The sequence below is a fragment of the Rattus norvegicus genome, chromosome 1, assembly GCF_021556685.1.
Source record: "Rattus norvegicus strain SHRSP/BbbUtx chromosome 1, alternate assembly SHRSP_T2T, whole genome shotgun sequence".
NCBI lineage: Eukaryota > Metazoa > Chordata > Mammalia > Rodentia > Muridae > Rattus > Rattus norvegicus.
In genome coordinates, this window is record NC_141534.1 from 19,465,636 (window position 1) to 19,486,244 (window position 20,609).

The 20,609-nt window shown below is 40.1% G+C and overlaps 1 protein-coding gene across 7 annotated transcripts in view; it reads left to right on the plus strand.

Moving 5' to 3' along the window:
• Nucleotides 1-20,609, plus strand: part of Lama2 (laminin subunit alpha 2) — a 647,938-nt gene that overhangs the window by 557,754 nt on the left and 69,575 nt on the right. For all 7 annotated transcript variants that reach the window (XR_015627317.1, XR_015627326.1, NM_001427039.1 and 4 more), the window contains 6 exons: nucleotides 487-630; nucleotides 1,395-1,528; nucleotides 3,842-4,001; nucleotides 9,237-9,361; nucleotides 15,874-16,036; nucleotides 16,693-16,837. Coding sequence is in view for 5 of the 7 variants with exons in the window: in NM_001427039.1 (NP_001413968.1) it covers nucleotides 487-630; nucleotides 1,395-1,528; nucleotides 3,842-4,001; nucleotides 9,237-9,361; nucleotides 15,874-16,036; nucleotides 16,693-16,837 (871 nt within the window). In the remaining 2 variants the exon portion in view is untranslated. The remainder of the gene's footprint in view (nucleotides 1-486; nucleotides 631-1,394; nucleotides 1,529-3,841; nucleotides 4,002-9,236; nucleotides 9,362-15,873; nucleotides 16,037-16,692; nucleotides 16,838-20,609) is intronic.

Below are 20,609 nucleotides of genomic sequence, written 5' to 3' on the forward strand. Positions count from 1 at the left end.
GCCTCCTTAAACTGTAAGTGCGTGGGTGGGCTGGCAGTACCCTCTTGAAATAAACAAAAACTGGTTTCCTCTGAAAATGATACCCAGATCACTGAAAATTGGATTAAAACTTTTTTTTATCAAATAGCCCCAGTAAAGACCATTTCCATTTGTTTTTTCTGTAAAATCCCACTTGGAAAGTTTTCCTTCAAAGAATAGTATGAAGGTGTGTTAGCTGCATGGTTCCAAAAGAGTGGCAGGATGATCAGCCAGGGGAAGAATTACAAGAACATCATTGGCAAAATGCTAATAGAGAGCTAGTCCTCCGTGCACTCCCCAGTCAACCCAATGGTGTCTGCCTGTGGATATCTAATGATACTGCTTGGTGACTGAAAAATTACTTCAACGAATGAGGATGACTGTCTGGTGGTTTGGGATATACTTCAAATCTACAGAGAAATTTAGCTTTAGAGATTCACAGGATTTTGCCTCTTGTTTTCCTCGAAGATCAAAGTATCTGTGTCTTCGGGAGGTGACTGTATTCGAACATACAAGCCAGAAATCAAGAAAGGAAGCTACAATAATATCGTTGTCCATGTCAAGACCGCTGTTGCTGACAACCTCCTTTTCTACCTTGGGAGTGCAAAATTTGTAAGTGCAATATTCAACTTTTGAAAAGCTGTGTAGAAGCCAAAGGTTAGTCAGTGAGGAAATTATATAGAATGTAGTAGTTCAGCTCTGAGAGTGGCTGGAGTAGCTTTTCATGATTTAAATCTCATAATCTTAGCTGTGCAATGTTTGCAGTTCTAGCTATGTTATAAGTATAAACAAGTAGCAATTCTTTCCCGGGTCCAGGCACATCTCTTTTTTATCTGTCAGTATATCTGATATTTGTTTTTTATTATACTTTGCTCAGATCCAGCTGTTTAAGAAGAAAATCTAATAAGAATAAAAAAAATGTTTTTTTCTGTTCTCAAATTCAATAATAATAGCCCTCTGTGTTAATGAAGTGAAAATAACAAATTGTGTATTAGTTCTAACCAAGGCAAACTCGTGCTGTTTGTTGAATTTATGACTCAAACAGAAATTACATAAGCTCTGTCTGCAAACTCTCACACACTAGAATGAACGTGACTTGTTTATAGAAAATTTCCAAGGTGAAGAAGGTGGTAAACAGACTGGCTCTGGCAGAAGTTAGCATTTGCTCTTCATGTGAGGAGGCCTCTCTCACTTGTGTTAAAAATCACCACAGATTCCTCTGATATAAGATGTGTGTCTTGGGTATAACTATGAAGAATTCTCAACCCAATTATTTTACACGTCATTGAAAATTACTCCCCAAAGCTCCACTGTTCAGAGTGCTTTGTCCTGACGTGTGGTTTTGTTTTGTTTTGTTTTCTGTTCCTTTGAACCAGATTGACTTTCTGGCTATAGAAATGCGTAAAGGGAAAGTCAGCTTCCTCTGGGATGTTGGCTCTGGAGTTGGCCGAGTAGAGTATCCGGACTTGACCATCGACGACTCATATTGGTACCGTATTGAAGCATCAAGGTAACTTCTCAGCAAAGAATGAGATAACTGGATGGTATGGTTTTAAAGTAAGTCCTCTGTCGGGGGCTGGGGATTTAGCTCAGTGGTAGAGCGCTTACCTAGGAAGCGCAAGGCCCTGGGTTCGGTCCCCAGCTCCGAAAAAAAGAACCAAAAAAAAAAAAAAAAAAAAGTAAGTCCTCTGTCATCTTAACGAGGTAGCTGTATATGAGGATCCGTGTGTGCAGTGGCAGAAAAGCTATTCCAATCCTAACTTCGTAAAGTTATATTTTTGGTTGTGAACCTAGGTGTTAATGACCGAGCCACATCTCCAGCCCCTGGCTTCTTAATCTGTTTTCTGATAGGAGCTGGAGTAGGGTGAGAAAAGCTGTCTCACACATCTTAACCCGAAGAGACAAGAGAAAAAAATGCACCTACCTGTTCTTACTAAACAGACACGAGGGCATAAAAATAGTCATCACTACCTTTGTATACTTCATTCACTTCTAGTCTACACAGCACCTATAATCCCAGACCTATTCTCTCCCAATATACAGGGTCTGGTATCTAACACATAAGAGCCACCCATACTATTTTAAAAGGAAAGAACAGAGCTGAATGAACCCTGCTCTCTCCAAAACTCTAAGTCAGTTTTCAACATCTAGGAACATGTAGGCTACCTATGGGACCATATTAATCCTATTCTCCTTAACTTACCCTCTTTCTCCAATTCATATTTCACTGTTGAGCCCAGATGAGCCAGTGGTTAGGTAGAATTGTTGAAGACTTCAGGATGGTGGTAAAACTCATCAGAGAAAGAGAATGACTCGGGTTTGCTCAAAGTGAGAGATCCAAACAGTTTAGTTCAGTTTAAATGGGAATGAACTTTTCTACAGTAAAATGTTTGAAAGAAGGGCTGGGGAGGTGGCTCAGTAGATAAAGTGCTTGTCAGGCAAGCATCAGGGCAGAGCTCAGTCCTCCAAGGCCCATGGAAATGCCAGGCAGGTGTGGTGGCCCTCAAGTAATTCTAGCATCCAGAGAGCAGTAAGGAGAATTCCTTGAGAGAATTGCCTAACCAGTCTACTCATATTAGTGAATACTGGTTTCAACTGCCATATTTTCCTTCAGAGATTAAGATGACAAAATGATTGAGGAAGACTCTGCTCATCAGCCTTGGACATTCCCATGCAGGGACAGATACATGCACATGAAGCCTTACACACTTGTCCACCCATACACTTGAATTATACATACACTCATGTATACCAGTGCACACAAATGTTTACATGTTAACTTAATCAAAAGCAGTAACTTTAGTTCCTTTTAAGATATGTATGTGAGAGGAGAAAGAGTCAGAGAGAGGAGGGGTGGGAAGGGAAAAAGGATGAAGCTGATTTTACCCCCCATGTTAGTATCGGAAGGACTGAGTACTTTACTGTGTTTCACGATGTTTATCCCCTCACTGTACAGTTCTACCTGAAGAGATTCACCCTATTCAAGAAGCTTCTCTTGTTCCACAGATTTCACTTAGCACTGCCTCAAAGATAGAGTTTACCAAAATGAGACAGCAGGGAGAAGGCTATGATTAGGAAGGTTTGTTATGACTGCTTGTCTCTGAAGAGACCAGATTTTCATATTTAACAACTTATGGAAATCAATCATTTAAAAAAAGAAAATGAAATGATAATGACTTTCAGGGTTTTTTTTTTCTTCTGTAACTGAATTTAAAAGAGTACTACAAATTTGTATACACAACTCTGCAGACGAGAGACTGTGCTCTATACATTAAAATGACATGACCAACAATGAGGCCTGCAATTCTGGGAAGACTGCTCCAACAAATTAAGATCCATTAAAAGGAATTTTAGGCAGAATTATGCAGCTTGTTCTGCAGAAGGGTGGCTCATTTGGACTCTACGAGCTGAGTTAAATTTGACAAAATAACAAATGAAGTCATAAAATTTGTTTACGTTTCATGTCGTATAAAGCAGCAAATTATTATGCAAAGCCAGAAGGAAATGCTTCCCTTTTGATCTGTAACTGTTCCATCAGCTAACTGCGGCTTTCCTTTCATATCAACAGCCATACACTGAATTGGGTTAGGTTGTTCTTTCCGTATTTGAATGTTATGGTAAATACTTCGCAGATGTCAGATCTTTGTGTTTGCTTCAGAAGCACTGACTTCAGAGCGCTTGGCCCTAAACACAGTTCACTGAAGTCACCTGAGATGACTATCTCTACTTTATGTCTTTGAGACCTGAAGGTGATCAATTGTGATGCATATTTTATTTTTTGTATTTTTTCCCTTCCACTTTCAACACACATGTATGCCTGAAGAACGGGGAGAAATGGATCTATTTCTGTGAGAGCTTTGGATGGGCCCAAAGCCAGTATGGTGCCCAGCACCCACCATTCAGTATCTCCTCCTGGGTACACTATCCTAGATGTGGATGCAAATGCAATGCTGTTTGTTGGCGGCCTGACTGGAAAAATTAAGGTAATGAGCTGTTTCTCCTCCCTTCTCTCCCCGTTATAGACGACTAAGAGGTGTAGAGAATGACGTACACACCCGCCCATGTTTTCTTAGCTTGTTAAAGAATGTTCTTCTCTGGGGGGTTTGTTTTTTTCTTTGCTCTGAGTTATTTTTTTGAGATGTGGTCTTACTGTATCCAGACCTGCTTGGAACATGTAATCCTCCTGTCTCAGCCTCTCAGCTGTTATAATGACAGGCATGTGTCCTGACACCCAACAGAACCGCCATCTTTGACTTGTGAACATTCCAATCTGGAGGCACCATATTTCTAAGCCTTTAGTAGTAGTTTATTTCTTAATTGCGACATGCTCTTTTTTTGGCATTCTTTTCTTTTTCCAGTCATTTCAAAAGCAAAGTGTTTCTTAACTATGCATCATCTTTGCAATTACTTTATGATTTACAAAAGTGAAGTGCTATAAAGTTCATACATCTAATTAAAAGATTTACGAGTTTTCGGGAAATATCATAGGGGCCATATGCTTTCAAATCATGATATGCTTTAAAAAGTTTTTGAGTTGCTCTTCTCTTCATCCTTATGGAGCGATACACTTAATATTCATAATTGCCTTGTGGCAGGTCCTTGTGCATTTCAAATTGCAAAGTGTTTGCATTCGAGAGAAGCTTATGTTGATTAGATAGAATTAGGTGTTGAGAAACGACCCGTGGGTGAGATGCACGAACACAACCAAATATAATGGATAATCTGGACTTGTCACAATCACCCTGAGATGAGATTAGTCAGAAAATGTGAAAAGCCAGGGTGACCCCACATTCGTGAGAACTCAACTTTTCTCAGAGTGTGAAGCTAATTTGTTTGCTTTGTGCAAACGAAGGGACTCTGAAATGCAGGAGCTGATTCTACAGCTGCACAGTAAAGCCATCCTCTTCCATAGAACTGCATATAAATATATATAGTACGCAGTAATATATAGTCATATTGACAACTTTCTCTGCTCTCCTAAGGAAAAATTAAGGCAACACATAGTAATACAAGGCCATGAATTTTGAAGATACGTCCTTTGTATTCTTCCTCCATCATATAAAGTATGTCCTTAAGTAAGACACTTAACCACTTGTGCTCGGTGTTCTGTACTACAAAAGAGCAGTAAGAAAATATGCCTCACTCTCAGGTTAAAAGAAACAATGAGAAACTTTCTTAATATTTTATAATCCTCATCATGTGCTAAATTGCATTCTAAGCAGTTTACATGATTTATTCAATACTCAGCACATAACAAAGTGTCTTGATGTATTTTGGCTACTCAATTTATAAGCACAAACAAATTTTTCACTGTTCTAGAAACTGAATGGTCCAGGATCATGGCAGCAACAGGCTGGTTTGTAATGAGAGCCCTTTCTACATGGAAGGCTCTATATTGTTATGTGCTTTCTGTATGAGCAAAGGTACACAAATTTCCTTGGGCCTTTTGTGCAAGGACACCAATCCCATTCATGGAGGCTCCACCTTCCTAAACTTCCACATAGCTTGGCTGTTCTGGAACTTTCTGTGTAGACTAGAGTGGTCTGGAACTCACAGAGATCCACCTGTCTGCCTCCCAAGTGCTGGGATTACAGGTATGTGCCACCACACCTGGCTTTGTAGGGTAAGAATTTCAATATAAGAATTTGGGAAGGAAATAGATATTCAGGCCATAGCAGAGTAGATTTTAAAATCCCCCTTATTTCCTAATTAAGGAAACTGAAGAAAGGAGAATTTGAATGTTTGGCCACGTTACATAGTTATTAGTGGAAGGGATTGAACTTGAACATGGGGTAGGAGGACACTGCTCTTAACATCCATGCTTTAGTCCCACAGCGAGGAAGGAGAGCATGTGTTTAAAATATATGGAAAATTCCTAGAGTGTGGTTTTTATACCTTAAATAGTTTTTAAAAATTTTTGTGCACTTGTATGTTTTTGTGTTTACATGTGCATGAGGGTATGCATGCACATATATGTATGTGTTTACCAACCAAAGGCGGTTGGTAGGTATCTTCCAGTATGGCTCTCCTCAACCACTTTCCCAACTCTAGTGTGGGGGTATGCTGTCCATTCCAGTGCCTAAGCTACAGTCTGCTGCCATGCCTGACTTTCATGGATGTGCTGTAGATCCAAGCCCACGTCCTCATGCTTGTGCCACTGGAAAATCACTAGCTAAGCCACCTCCCCAAACCCAAACTCAAATATTCTTCATCATCATAATCATCGTCATCGTCATCCATCATCATTATCATCTCATCATCATCATCTCATCATCATCATCATCTCATCATTACCACCATCATCATCACCACCACCACCATCATCACCATCCTCACCACCACCATCATCACCATCATCATCACCACCACCACCACTACCATCCTCACCACCACCACCACCATCATCATCATCATCATCATCATCATCATCATCATCATCATGATGCAGGTGCCACTAGTGCAAAGCAGTTCTTAAATGGTCTAAGAATAAAGAGAACACAGAAGAAAGGAAATCTGTAGAAACTCTCAAGAAATCACTTGGACCAAGAGTTCCCAGGCTCCTGCTACACAAATGATAGACAAAAACCTACAAACACGCACTTAACAAAATTACTGCTTAAAACTCAAATGAGCAGGAAGATTTCTCAAGCGTGGCATCTCAGGATGCAGGGAAATTGGAAAAGCAAGTAAAAGCCACAGCAGGATGGTCCATCTCTAGTCAACCAAGAGGCTTCAGCTGTTAAGAGCATTCCAGAGACCTGTCTCACTAAAACAGTGGCCTTTGACCCCAGCTCTTCTACATGGCCACAGTACTGGGAAGAAATGCATATTGTTACATTAGGACTAAAGCTGTAACCAGAATATTTTACCCTTTCTTGGCCATCTCACTTATTTTCTGAAACATCACAATCTACTCTTTTCTTCCCCCGAGATAATTCAGACAGACTTATATGTCCATTACTCTTCTGGTGGCTATGACCAAATACATGACAAGAGAAAATTAAGAAAGGAAGGGTTTATTTTGGTTCCTGGTCTCTGGGTACACCCATCTTTGAAAGGAGAGGAAGACGTGGTACCACCCCTTTGGGAGTGTCATACTTCCCTTTCACAGGGGTCACCCAAGATCGTTGGACAGCAGAGATATTTATAATTCAATTCATAGCAGTAGCAAAATTACAGTTACAAAGTATCAGTAAACATAATTTTATGGTTGGGCATCACTGCAATATGAGGAACTGTATTAAAGGGCCACAGCATTGGGGAGGTTGAGAGCCACTGTATTTGACGAACACTATCACAACAGCCTATTGTATTCCTGTGTTCTCCCTTTCATTGCTGAGACTCCAGTGGGAAATTGCTTATGATCTCAAGGAAAAAAACATCTTACTATGTGGTAAGCCATATTTATACAAAGTAAACAGGATGGCAACACACACTATAGTGGGCATTGGATCGAGAACCAGAAATGATCTCTCACGATAATCCCATGTCACAGCCATCTATGGCGAAGTTCAGTAGCTAGCCTAAAGTTGGAAGCCAGAAATCATTTATTTCTGCCACAAGTATACATAGGCTTTCTATCCTCAGACCCAACAAATGAAAAATGGAAAATATTGAAAAAATAAAATTTCACCTATATCAAAAAAATGTACAGATGTTCCCTTACACTTTTGAAAAACATATAGTACGATGGCTAATTGTACTACATTTATATTTATATTTTATTCTTTATAATATAATATAATATAATATAAATAGGATTTATATTATATTGTTTAGGTTTTTTATGTAATTTGAACATTATTTAAAGTATTCAGGAGCCTGTATGTATGTTATATGAAAATACCATACTATACTATATTTCATATTGAGAGACTTCAGAATCAAAGGACTGTATACTCCTGAGGTGTTTAAATAAATCATTGGAAGATGTGAAAGAAGAATTACTTCTACATGGAGAGAATACACATAAATGGAGTTCCAGTTTAGGAATTATTTAAAGTAGGAGCCACTGATAAAATATTTGAGCTTTTCCTTTTTTGACCTGCCCTGTTGTTGCTGTGGGGGCATAATAAGGCCATAAGAATATACCCAAAAGATGCTCCAACATACAACAAAGACACATGCTCCACTATGTTCATAGCAGCCTTATTTATAATAGCCAGAAGCTGGAAAGAACTGAAATGCCCTTCAACAGAAGAATGGATACAGAAAATATGGTACATCTACACAATGGAGTGCTACTCAGCTATCAAAAACAATGACTTCATGAAATTCATAGGCAAATGGATTGAACTAGAAAATATCATCCTGAGTGAGGTTACTCAATCACAGAAAACACACCTGGTATGCACTCACTGATAAGTGGATATTATCCCTAAAGCTTGAATTACCCCAGATACAATCCACAGACCACATGAAGTTAAAGAAGAAGGATGACCAAAATGTGGATGCTTCACTCCTTCTTAAAAGGGGGAACAAAAATATTCATAGGAGGGGCTATGGAGGCCAAGATTGGAGCAAAGACTGAAGGAAAGGTCATTCAGAGACTGCCCCATATGTGGCATATATATATCTCCACCAAAACTAGATAAGATTGATGAAGCTAAGAAATGCAGGCTGACAGGAATGGGATATAGATGTTTCCTGAGAGACACAGCCAGAGCATGTCAAATACAGAAGCGAATGCTAGCAGCAAACCACAGAACTGAGAACAGAACCCCCTTGGGGGGAATTAGAGGAAGGATTGAAAGAGCTGAAGAGATTTGCAACCCCATAAGAACAACAATGCCAGCCAACCAGAGCTCCCAGGGATTAGAACCACTACCCAAAGACTGTACATGGACTGACCCATGGCTCTAGCTGCATATGTAGCAGAGGATGGCCTTGTTGGACAGCAATGGAAGAAGAAGCCCTTGGTCCTGCCAAGGTAGAACACCCCAGTTGGAGGGGTGGGAAGGGGGTGGATGGTGAAAGGACCACCCTTATAGAAGAAGGGAGGATGGGATAGGTGGCTTATGTCTGGGAAAGGAAAGAGAATAACATTTCAAATGTAAACAAAAAAAATCCAATAAAATACACAAAAAAAGGCTAAAATAAGACTGCTAAGATTGTCATATGGAACATATAAGAACTATTCTACCTTCTGCTGCTAATAATTAATAAATACTGTAATTCATGAAATTCTTAACTCCTACAAATATCACGTCTCTCTGCAGAAGGCTGATGCTGTACGTGTGACTACCTTCACCGGTTGTATGGGAGAAACATACTTTGACAACAAGCCTATAGGTTTATGGAACTTCCGGGAGAAAGAAGGTGACTGCAAAGGATGTACTGTCAGGTGAGCTGAGCTGAGAAGGCCTGTTCTGTGCAGCACACAGTTTGCATTTTGCTGGGTCTCTATCTATCATGATGTGGAAAAAGTTTGATTCTACTTACGGTGAATTCACCAAGTCAGTGAATCTTCAAATCCCTTCCCAACCTGTGTGGGCATCTTCCTAGGACCTTGAAAAGTACCCTTCACAATACATTTACATGGCTATGTGTTTTTATACATTTTTCACATATGAGAGATTTGAACCACAGTCAATAACACTAGTCTCTTCCTATACCAGTGTCTCTTCACAGCCACAAGAGTTTGCCTGTCCATTAATGACTTCTGGTCATAATTATTATTTTATAAGGAGAGTATCCCCCAAACTGATTAAGTATACATGTAGAAACCTAGCTTATGTTAGTTTTCCTGTAGGACTTTTCAAGTTGACATGTGAGTTCCTACAAATGCTTACAGGGATAACTGGGGAGGTCTTTGAGATGCCGCTTAAGACGAGAGAGATAACAGGTACCCAGTCAATCCTGGAAGAAGAACCATAATACATAGCATCAAATGTAAGAAGGAGTTCAGAACAAACAGAATTTTAAAGTATATACAACATACAATGCAAATGCAGGAAATAGTTTGATATAATCCTGAATAGAGAGTGTGGGACTGTGAAAGGCACCATGGTTCCTGGTTGAGAAGGTTTGAAACGCCAATGACCCTGAAAGGAATGGTAGGTGTTTCACCTGACTCCCAGGAAACCAGGCCTGCTACTAGCTGCAAGCCCTCCATAAATTTGTGACCATCAGTCACATAAGGGCAATGCCCCAAACCCCTCCACAGGTAGAGGACATGACCACAGGTCATGTAGGCTCAAGACAGATCTTTATTATAATGAGGTACCTAAAGGCCTGGAGGCTTAGCCAATCACCTTTTTTTTTTTCTTTTTTTTCGGAGCTGGGGACCGAACCCAGGGCCTTGCGCTTGCTAGGCAAGCGCTCTACCACTGAGCTAAATCCCCAACCCCAACCAATCACCTTTTATTCCTAGACAATCCTCCCTGCAAAAGGCATTTAATCTCAGGCCCACTCTGAGACATGGATTATGGTTTTGCTCATCCACTTTCTGCCATGACAATAAATGCCTTAAAACCATGGACTGCCTCTTTTCATTGGGATCCTCCATGGGAAGCCACAGAGAAACCCTTCACCCACAGAGTGGCTGACTAATCTCACAAAGAAGATCTCCCTATGCTCCGAGCGGTGACTACCAAACCCACCACCTCCATCCAGACAAGGACTCCCCGTACCACCAGGACCTGCCAGAGCTTCCCCTGTCCCTCAGCCACAGATTAGATCCAGCCCTGTTGGCCCCCACTTCATTCTCAGCTCTTCTGAGGCATCCCATCACCACCTGAATGCCCAAGAGCCTGAGAACCAGATGCCAGGAACCCCCAAGCCAACACCAGCTGTATCCCACAACACAGGCTGCCCTTCTCCACCCCTGGAGCGGTGTCCCATGGCTTCCCACAGCCCAAAACCCACCCAGCATGGGATAAGCGCTGTCAGCTTCCCATTCTTCCTGTCTGAGTGGCCCGAGCCCTGTGGCAGAGTAGCCAAGAGATCCCACCATTAACCCTACAAGAGAGTATAAAAATAATAAGCTATTAAGAGTAGGGGATTTCTCAACATAAAAGTTTAGAGTCTGCCTAGTTATTTGAGCCTAAAAATAATTTGATGATAGTAATACTCTGCAGTATACATTAAATACCTGGAGGATTAAAATACTATATACAAGAATTCAGAATTGCTAAGGCATTTGTTTTTTTTTTCATTCTAATTTAACAAGTGCATAGGCATTTCAAAATCCCAACCCCCATCAACACAGTAGAGAACATTTTATATTTTCTTCTAAATATCTCTACCTTATCATATAGGAAGAATCTCTAAGACATCTCTGAAAGTTTTGATGTTCAAGTCCCTCTGGTATCACAGCTTATCAGCAAGGCAGCAGAGAGTCTCACATATTTAAGATAGTTTTGTCCAGAAAATATTAACACAGAATATGGAAAGCCATCTATCATGTTCTTTCAATTCAACCAAAACCCTGAGATATGTTGCCAGGTTTGACAGCACATGCCTGTAATTCTGGCACTAAGAATGCCAAGGTAGAAGATTATTAAGCCTGAGAGACACGAGGCCCAGACTCGCCCTAAACATCTCCTTGGTAGATTTCTCATTGACATTTTCAGAAGATTATTAGGAAGTGTAGTAAAAGAGTCTTGCAGAACTATCCAATCCCTTGAGATTGCAGTCAGATGCTGTCACCTACAATGCATGGGTCACATTCATAACTATCTTATGGAAAAAAGCATAGCCCAGGGAACACAGGTTCAATGTGCCCAATTATTCTGAAACAGCAAATGTTCATTTTGTCATGCACAGATTCTAAGACTATCCCATCACTAAGGTTCAGCTATGTAAAAAAAAAAAAAAGTCAATACGTAATACGTTATCTAGGGCATGTATACTTCTAACCTTCTGATGCTAGGAAGAATTCAATTCATTCTCACTCATCAAAAGATGTACCACCAGGAAAGGAGGAAAGATTGGTAAAATGGAAAGCACAAATAAGTACCCCTTTGAAGGGTATACAGTGCCCCTTTGCAAATCTGCTTTGTGGAAGAGGTAACATCTGAGGTGATCCTCAAGAATGTGGGAAAGTCCAATAAAAATGCTACCCAGGTCGAATGTGAGGAATCCAGAGAGTCAGTGTCCGTTGCCCAGTTCTCTGCCGTGATACATTTTTTCCACAGCTGTACCTCTCTGTAGTATTGACCCTCGTGTCTTAGTTGGATTTCTATTGCTCATGATAAAATACAATGACTCAAAGCAACTTGGGGAAGAAAGGGTGTGTCTCAGCTTATGAGATCACAGTCCAAGTCATGGCAGGACCTCAAGAAGGATAGGAACCTAAAGGCAGACACTGGAGCAGAAGCCACAGAAGAATGCTGCTTACTGGTTTGCTCCCTGTGGCTTCCTCAGCCTCCTTTCTTCTGGGACCCAGAATCATGTGCCCTGTGGAAGAAAACTCCACAGCAGATGGATGATGTCCTCCCCATCAACCGTTAACCAAGGAAATATCCTATAGACTTGCTCAAAGAAAATCTTGCTCACGGAAAATCTCAATAATGTTCCCTCTTCCCAAATGACTCTAGCTTATCGAGGACAAAAACGACTCAAGAGACCTTCATTATGCTTCCTGCTGCCAAACAACGCTTATGTTTGTTTTTATCATTGAGGAAGTTTCATTGTAGATATAAATGGTAGAACAGCCAGAGGCATCTGGAAGGGTCCAGAGTGAACCAGGCCAGCGGACTGAGCCAGACCATGAGAGGAGAGAGATGGGGAGTGAGAGATGAAGAGATGAGAGGGAGAGGGAAGAGAGCGTATGGGGGCCAAGAAAGAGAAACACTGAGAATATCTTTCCTTTTTAACGTTCTATATTTATATAAAAAAATTTATATTTGAGGATTTTGAAAAGTATCTTTTTGTTTTGTAAAATTATTTTGATAGGGTTGCTATTACTGTTTTATATGCTTTGAGTCTATAGTTGCCTACGTTTTGAGTGGTCATCTCCAGCACTATTGACCCTTGTGACCTTGTATTTGTTACAATAATAATTTTTTAGAACTCTATTTACTGTTGTTTTTGTTTTCTTCTCAGGAAGCTTTATCACATTTTTACACAAAGAACAACCATTCAATTTAAAGGATAAAATTGATTTTGTGGGAAAGATAAATTATAAGTCTATGGGAGGTAGGCTGGGAAAGTTCTGGGGAGAGCTCGGAACGTCAGTTTTGGAAAGCTGCATTTTTAGGCGAAATCGAGGGCGCAGTTGTCATGATACTTAGAGTATTAGATAAGGAATAACTCAACTTTTCTTAAATATGAAAAATCACATTAGGATTAAAATAAAAAAAGTGCCTGAAATAAAATGCAGTTAGCTGAACGTGAAAATGATGCTGAAATTTTAAGTGATTAGACACAGTGTATATCATTGTCACACTAGCAAGCAGGTACAGGATGTGGCTGCACCAGAATAGCAGACATGTTCTCTGTGTTTACTTGACCAGACCCCCAGCTTTAGCACAGAAATAAAATAAAGAAATATAAGGTACTATGAATTTGTTGTGTATAAGAAACAATTGTTAACATTTCCTTTAAAAAAATACGATCAAAATGGACATGGCAATCTATTATAAATCTAATAATAGAATGTTACATGTTGGAATATTATAGTATATACATAAATGAACTGACTTTTCTCACCTCCAAGTTATTCAAAGTGGGAGTTTGCTTTCTGACTAAACTCTGTAGTAAATCGAGTGAAGGCAGCCGTTCTACACCAGTGCCCGTGCTCACCGCCCACCCAAAACTCTTTCCCATAAATTGTCTTTTGCCGTAGTGAGATAATGTCAAGTGGTGGAGTTGAGAGAGACTTTACAAATCTAAAAGTGATTGAAACTTTCATGTCACGCTTGGGAAATTCCAACACGAATCTTTAAATGACTTTCGTGAGATTCTGCAGCAGTCCCTGGGGTACATGATATCTAATCCACATTGAGAAGTAGATAGATTTGGGGCAGGAGGCTGTCAGGTTTTAACTTTCTATGTTTATATCAGAAAATAAACTGACATTTCTCCTTTGGGTCTAGAGTTGTGTAGTGATTTTTTTTTTGGTGTAATTTTAAAGTTATCAATAAGTAGCAAAGTCTGAGGACAAAGCACATAAAAAGCAGAGAGGGAGGACTCTTGGAACCCTTTTCTGGGATGTTGTTGGTATCAGGGTGGTTTACTATGCAAAGCTCTGGTGAATGAGAACTACAAGGAAGGCATAGAGTCTCTTGTACCATCCTCTCATTCCTAGTGCAGTGCTTCAGAAGCTACTGTATTGGAATGAAAGGCTAAATAATAACCAAGATACTCACTGGAAGTGTGTAATTAATAAACTAATTCAGTTCCTCATATTAAGATTTTTATGAACACACACACACACACACACACACACACACACACAAGGAAGCAAGAGTGAGCCAACTTGTACACGTATGAAGCAGCTCTTCAATTTCATAGTCTATAATTTTTATCTCACTAGCCATGATTTTAGGAAAATAGCATTTTAAGGCTCTTGTTTAAGGTCAAGCCCATCACACTTCTCCTTAGCCCCTCTACCCTCGAATAACAATACACCGCTCAGAGATTACATGGATAGTAAGCAATATGCAGCTATTAAAAGTTTGAAGACTCTCCCCACAGTGAGACTTGTTCTGAAAGAACAACTGGTACATAAATGATTGGGTGTGTGGGCGGAGAGACAGCTAGGTGGATGGATGCATGGTTAGGTACTTAATGCCCAGATAGATGAGATAAACTTACACTTGAAAGGCAACTACATCCTGAGAGACACAGCCAGAATACAGCAAATACATAGGCGAATGCCAGCAGCAAACCACTGAACTGAGAACGGGACCCCCATTGAAGGAATCAGAGAAAGGACTGAAAGAGCTTGAAGGGGCTTGAGACCCCATATGAACAACAATGACAACCAACCAGGGCTTCCAGGGACTAAGCCACTACCTAAAGACTACACATGGACTGACCCTGGACTCTGACCTCATAGGTAGCAATGAATAGCCTAGTAAGAGCACCAGTGGAAGGGGAAGCCCTTAGTCCTGCCAAGACTGAACCCCCAGTGAACGTGATTGTTGGGGGGAGGGCGGCAATGGGGGGAGGATGGGGAGGGGAACACACATAAAGAAGGGGAGGGGGAGGGGTTAGGGGGATGTTGGCCCGGAAACTGGGAAAGTGAATAACATTCGAAATGTAAATAAGAAATACCCAAGTTAATAAAGATGGAGGGAAAAAAAAGAAGTTCTAACACACACAGAGAAAAAGAAAGGCAAATACTTTTCAAATGTTTTATTTATAAGATTTTTCTCCATCACTAATTATTAAATGAATATTGAACATACGTTCTCTATGAATTCTTTTGTTCCATGAAAATCTCCTTTAGCCCATAAATGTTTACTGCAATCTATTAAATGGGCTAGCCTAGACCTTGAATATATGTCTGCTATATAAGTAGGGACCCCTAATATCCAAACAGCCTCTTAGAGTCACATACTAATAATAAACACAAATTAAAGAGACAGAGTGAAAACACAGGTTTCTTTCGTTATCTGAATGTAATTTGTCCAAGGAGAACCTGTTGGATGGTGATTATTTTGAGAGTATATGTTCTACTATGCCTTGTAGATGGGAAGTGATGTACTAGATTCAGCCCATGAAAGTCCAGGTAAGAGGTTGTGGTTCTAATACTGGCCTGTGGAGGTGGGGGTGAGAGAGATCCATGCCACGTTTGAGATAGTTTGTGTCCCACAACAGCTTATCATCCAGTCCTAGGAAATAATATGGTTCATTGAAGGATGACAAACTGAAGAGGTCTAACTAGTGTGAAATGTCTCTTTTCAGCCCGCAAGTGGAAGACAGTGAAGGGACTATTCAGTTTGATGGAGAAGGGTATGCGTTGGTGAGCCGTCCCATCCGGTGGTACCCCAACATCTCCACAGTCATGTTCAAGTTCCGGACATTTTCATCAAATGCTCTCCTGATGTATCTTGCCACACGAGACCTGGTAACATAGAGAATGGAAATACGCTTGTTTCATTTTTGGAGAATACCAATATAATTATATTACTTACTGATAAAATATCAGTTAAGCCTAAAGGAAGTTTACAATAGCTATGGGGTAGCCAAGAATGATACAGCAAACGCTTATATATTTCCAGTGATGATTTAATCACAATATAATGTAGTTATTTTTTCCTTTTCAGTATCACACCCCAGATAACTATGAGAAGCATACAATTATCATTTTTCCAGGATGGAATTATGTAGCAACAAATCTAGTTCCTGCTCCTATTTGAGAAACCTAAGCTGAAAGATATTTCCAAATACTCCTTGCCCTCACTTTTCTCAGATCTGTGTTTCTTTAGTACAGTTTTTGGTGGTCTTACTGTTTGATTTGCTAAATGCATTTTCAAAGGAACCTCCTTTTCACTATTGTCACAAGGGAATATATCCCATTGATTTGATTGTGGCCATCTGCCCTATAGCATCACACTCACAAGCTAAGAAATATTACAAAGTCTAACACTAGTTCTATTTCAGAAATGTACTCCGCTCCCATGTGACTCTAGCCGAGAGGCCCTTTTACAAACCCCATAAAAAGTGAATGCCCACATATTTCTCTGTGTATCCAATCGCTGCTGTGTTTTGATCTATTAATAGAAAGATTTCATGAGTGTAGAGCTCAGTGATGGACACGTGAAAGTCAGCTATGACCTGGGTTCAGGAATGGCTTCCGTTGTCAGCAATCAAAACCATAATGACGGGAAATGGAAATCATTCACGCTGTCAAGGATTCAGAAACAAGGTGAGTTTTTAAAGGGAGAATGCAGTGTGGGCCTAAGCCATACCACCCAAAGCACCCATGAACATCATCATGAGAAGGGCCTTGCCTGTAATTTCAGCTACTCACATGTTCTATAAAAAAAAAAAGATACAGTCATTTCTTTGGCTTACATTATAGGTGGTTTGGATTAGATAAGACTGATTGAAGAGCCAAATGGTGCTTTGTCATTTTCTTTTTTGAAACTGAGAGCTTAACTGGAAAGCATGAAAGTGTCTCTCAGCCTGTGAAATTATATCCTATAACAGGTTTGGAAATGGTTGTGTGTCTTTTGGTTTGTTGAGATGTTCCTTTCCTTGAGAATCTGTAGGGCGGTATGGTACAGCTATCAGTTCTGTGCTCTTCCAGAATGTCAACAAAACTGTAAACATGTTCCAGTAATTAACTGAGAAAAATGGCATGACATTTATTATGGTTCTGAGACTTATTAGAAATAATCATTATCTCATTTTATATAAGGAAGTATTTTGATCTGTTGTTAGAGAATGGGAAATGTACCTTTCAATTTAGGTATGCTGGCAAACATGTGGGTGTATACAAATGCATTCATATAGATAGTATATTCATTGTGTGTGTGTGTGTGTGTGTGTGTGTGTGTGTGTGTGTGTGTGTGTGATGGCTAATCTTGACTGTTAGCTCAAGTCACTTGTGCAAATGCAACCTCACATCCAGAACTGCTTCTATTAGATTTATCTGCTGCTGTATAAGGAATGACTTGTGAGGTACTTTATTCCCAATTAAAGTAGAGTGGCCCAGCACTCTGTAGATGTGTCCATCCAAAGTGGAGTGGATATGGGCTGTATAAGAATGGTAGCTAAAGGGTTGGGGATTTGGCTCAGTGGTAGAGTGCTTGCCTAGCAAGCGCAAGGCACTGGGTTCGGTCCCCAGCTCTGAAAAAAAGAAAAGAAAAAAAAAAGTGCAATTTAAAAAAAAAAAAAAGAATGGTAGCTAAAGATATTGCTGGGAAAAAGCCAAAGAATAGCATGACTTTTGCTTCAAGTTCCAGTCTTAAGTTACCACGTTGGCTTTTTTTCATGATGAATTTTAACCTCTAAGTCAAATAAACTCTTTGCTCCCCAAAATTGTTGTTGGTCAGAGGGTTTTATCACAGCAACAGAAAGCTAATTAAAGCAAGATGTTTAATCATAACCAAGATGGAAAGCCATGTCTCTTAGTATTTAGAATGGTGTAATGATCCAATTGTTATTTGGATAGAATCTCATAATTCTCTTTACTATTGCATTACCAATATCTGAAATCCAAACTTTGATACTTCTACAAATAGATATAGACCTAATTAATATTTATGAAGCCAAAGTAATATTTTAAGAAAAATTAGATTTAACCATGTACCACCTTACCCCACACTCTGTATTTTATTTATTTATTTATTTATTTATTTATTTATTTATTTATTTATTTATTTTTGTGAATCATCTTCTTAGCACAGTGCAAGAACTAAAGGAAACCTGAAGCAAATTTTTGCCTTCAAAAAACTTAGTCAGATGATAGAAAAATGGTTAATTGTTAGGAGAGCTGTGTATAATAAGCTAGCTGTCGTCGTAAGTGTTTCTATTGCTGTGTCCAAAAGCAACTTGGGAAGGAAAGGGTTTATATACCTTACTCTTCCATATTGTCACTAAAGGCAGGAGCTGAAGCATAGACCATGGAAGAGTGCTGCTTACTGACTTGCTCCTTGTGGCTTATTCACCTGGCTTTCTTTTCTTTTCTTTTTTCAGTTATTTTTTTCTTTTATTGAATTTTTTATTTACATTTCAAATGCTATCCCCTTTATGGAAACCCCCTACCCCATTTCCCCTTCAACTGCTTCTATGAGGGTGCTCCCCAACCCACACACACACACACTCCCTCCCTCCTCCCTGCCCTGGCATTCCCCTATCCTGGGGCATTGAACCTTCACAAGACCAAGGGCCTCTCCTCCCATTGATGCCTGACAAGGCCATCCTCTGCTACATATGCAGCTGGAGCCATGGGTTGCTCCATGTGCACTCTTTGGTTGGTGGTTTAGTCCCTGGGAGCTCTGGGGGTATCTGGTTGGTTGATATTGTTCTTCCTATGGGTTTACAAATTCCTTCAATCCTTTCTCTAACTCCTGCATTGGGGACCCTATTCTCAGTCCAGTGGTTGGCTGTGAGCATCTGCCTCTGTATTTGTCAGGCTCTGGCAGAGCCTCTCAAGAGACAACTTTATCAGGCTCCTGTCAGCATGCACTTCTTGGCATCCCCAATAGTATCTGGGTTTGGTGACTGTACATGGGTTGGATCACCAGGGTGGGAAGTCTCTAGATGGCCTCTCCTTCAGTCTCTACTCCACACTTTGTCTCTGTATTTCCTCCTGTGAGTATTTTGTTCCCTCTTCTAAGGAGGACTGAAGTATCCACACTTTGGTCTTTCTTCTTCTTGAGCTTCACGTGGTCTGCGAATTGTATCTTAAGTATTCCGAGCTTTCAGGCTAACATCCACTTATCAGTGAATGCATACTATGTGTGTTCTTTTATGATTGGGTTACCTTACTCAGGATGATATTGTCTAATTCCATCCATTTGCCTAAGAATTTCATGTAGTCATTGTTTTTGGCAGCTGAGTAGTATTCCACTGTGTAGATGTACCACATTTTCTGTATTCAATCCTCTGTTGCAGGACATATAGGTTCTTTCCAGCTTCTGGCTGTCAGGACCACCAGACCTGGGGTGCTACCACCCACAATAAGCTGGGCCCTCCCATATCAATCACTAATTAAGAAAATTACCTACAGGTTTGCCAACAGGCAAATCTTACAGAGGCATTTTTCTCAGTTGGGATCTCTTCCTCTCCAATGACTCTAGCTTGTGTCAAGTTGATATAAAACTAGCTGGTGCCTAATCTCGGAAGAAAACTGTTTGAGTGGTAGGGAGAAATCAGCTTCAGGGAATACCCCTGAGACACGAAGAAGGGTAAAAAATGGCCTAGTAAAAGCACCTGCAGAATTTTCAAAGGAAAGTTGCACAAATCCTGGGGCCACCAGAGAATGAGATATACCACTTTGAAGATGCATCTCCTTTGAGAAACTCCTTAGAGAAGAGAAAAGCTAATGTTACCATTGTGTAAACTAGCATGTTACATCTTTTGTCCCCATGTAAGAAAGACACAAAGCTCTCAAGCCATAAGAACTCTGTGTAGTTCAGGAAGGACATTTAATTAGATGTTTCCCAAAGTTCTTTAATCACACAAACCCTTCCACTACTGCGTCATCAATATTCTGCCAAACACGTGTTAGCTACCGCGCTAATCGCTATCAGTAAATCTGTAAACTGAGTGGATGGATGATGTTAGAAAATTACTGGATGATGCTTGGATAGCAGGGTGAGTCTGCAGAGCCTTGTGAGCCAATAAAATGATGTTAGCCATAGGGTATCATAACTCCACCAAGATTGTGGTACTATTAGATCTAGGCTCCAGTGAAAATTTCTTTGAGAGCAACTTGGTCAGGATCTTTGTGACCATTTTGGTTGCTTCAGAAATCTTGAAAGGTCCAGTAAACAGAATAAAAGTAAAATTAGTAATGAGAATGGAGAGGGAAGAATGGGATTGAATGATCTCAAATATCATACAGTCGAGAAACAAGGAATCCTTTTTTCTTAGATAACAAGATTATGGTGGTACTACTGAAGGAGTTGCTAAAGTGAAAGAAAGATATCACGAGTTTCGTTGTGTTTGAAAAAGTCAGTTGTATTTGA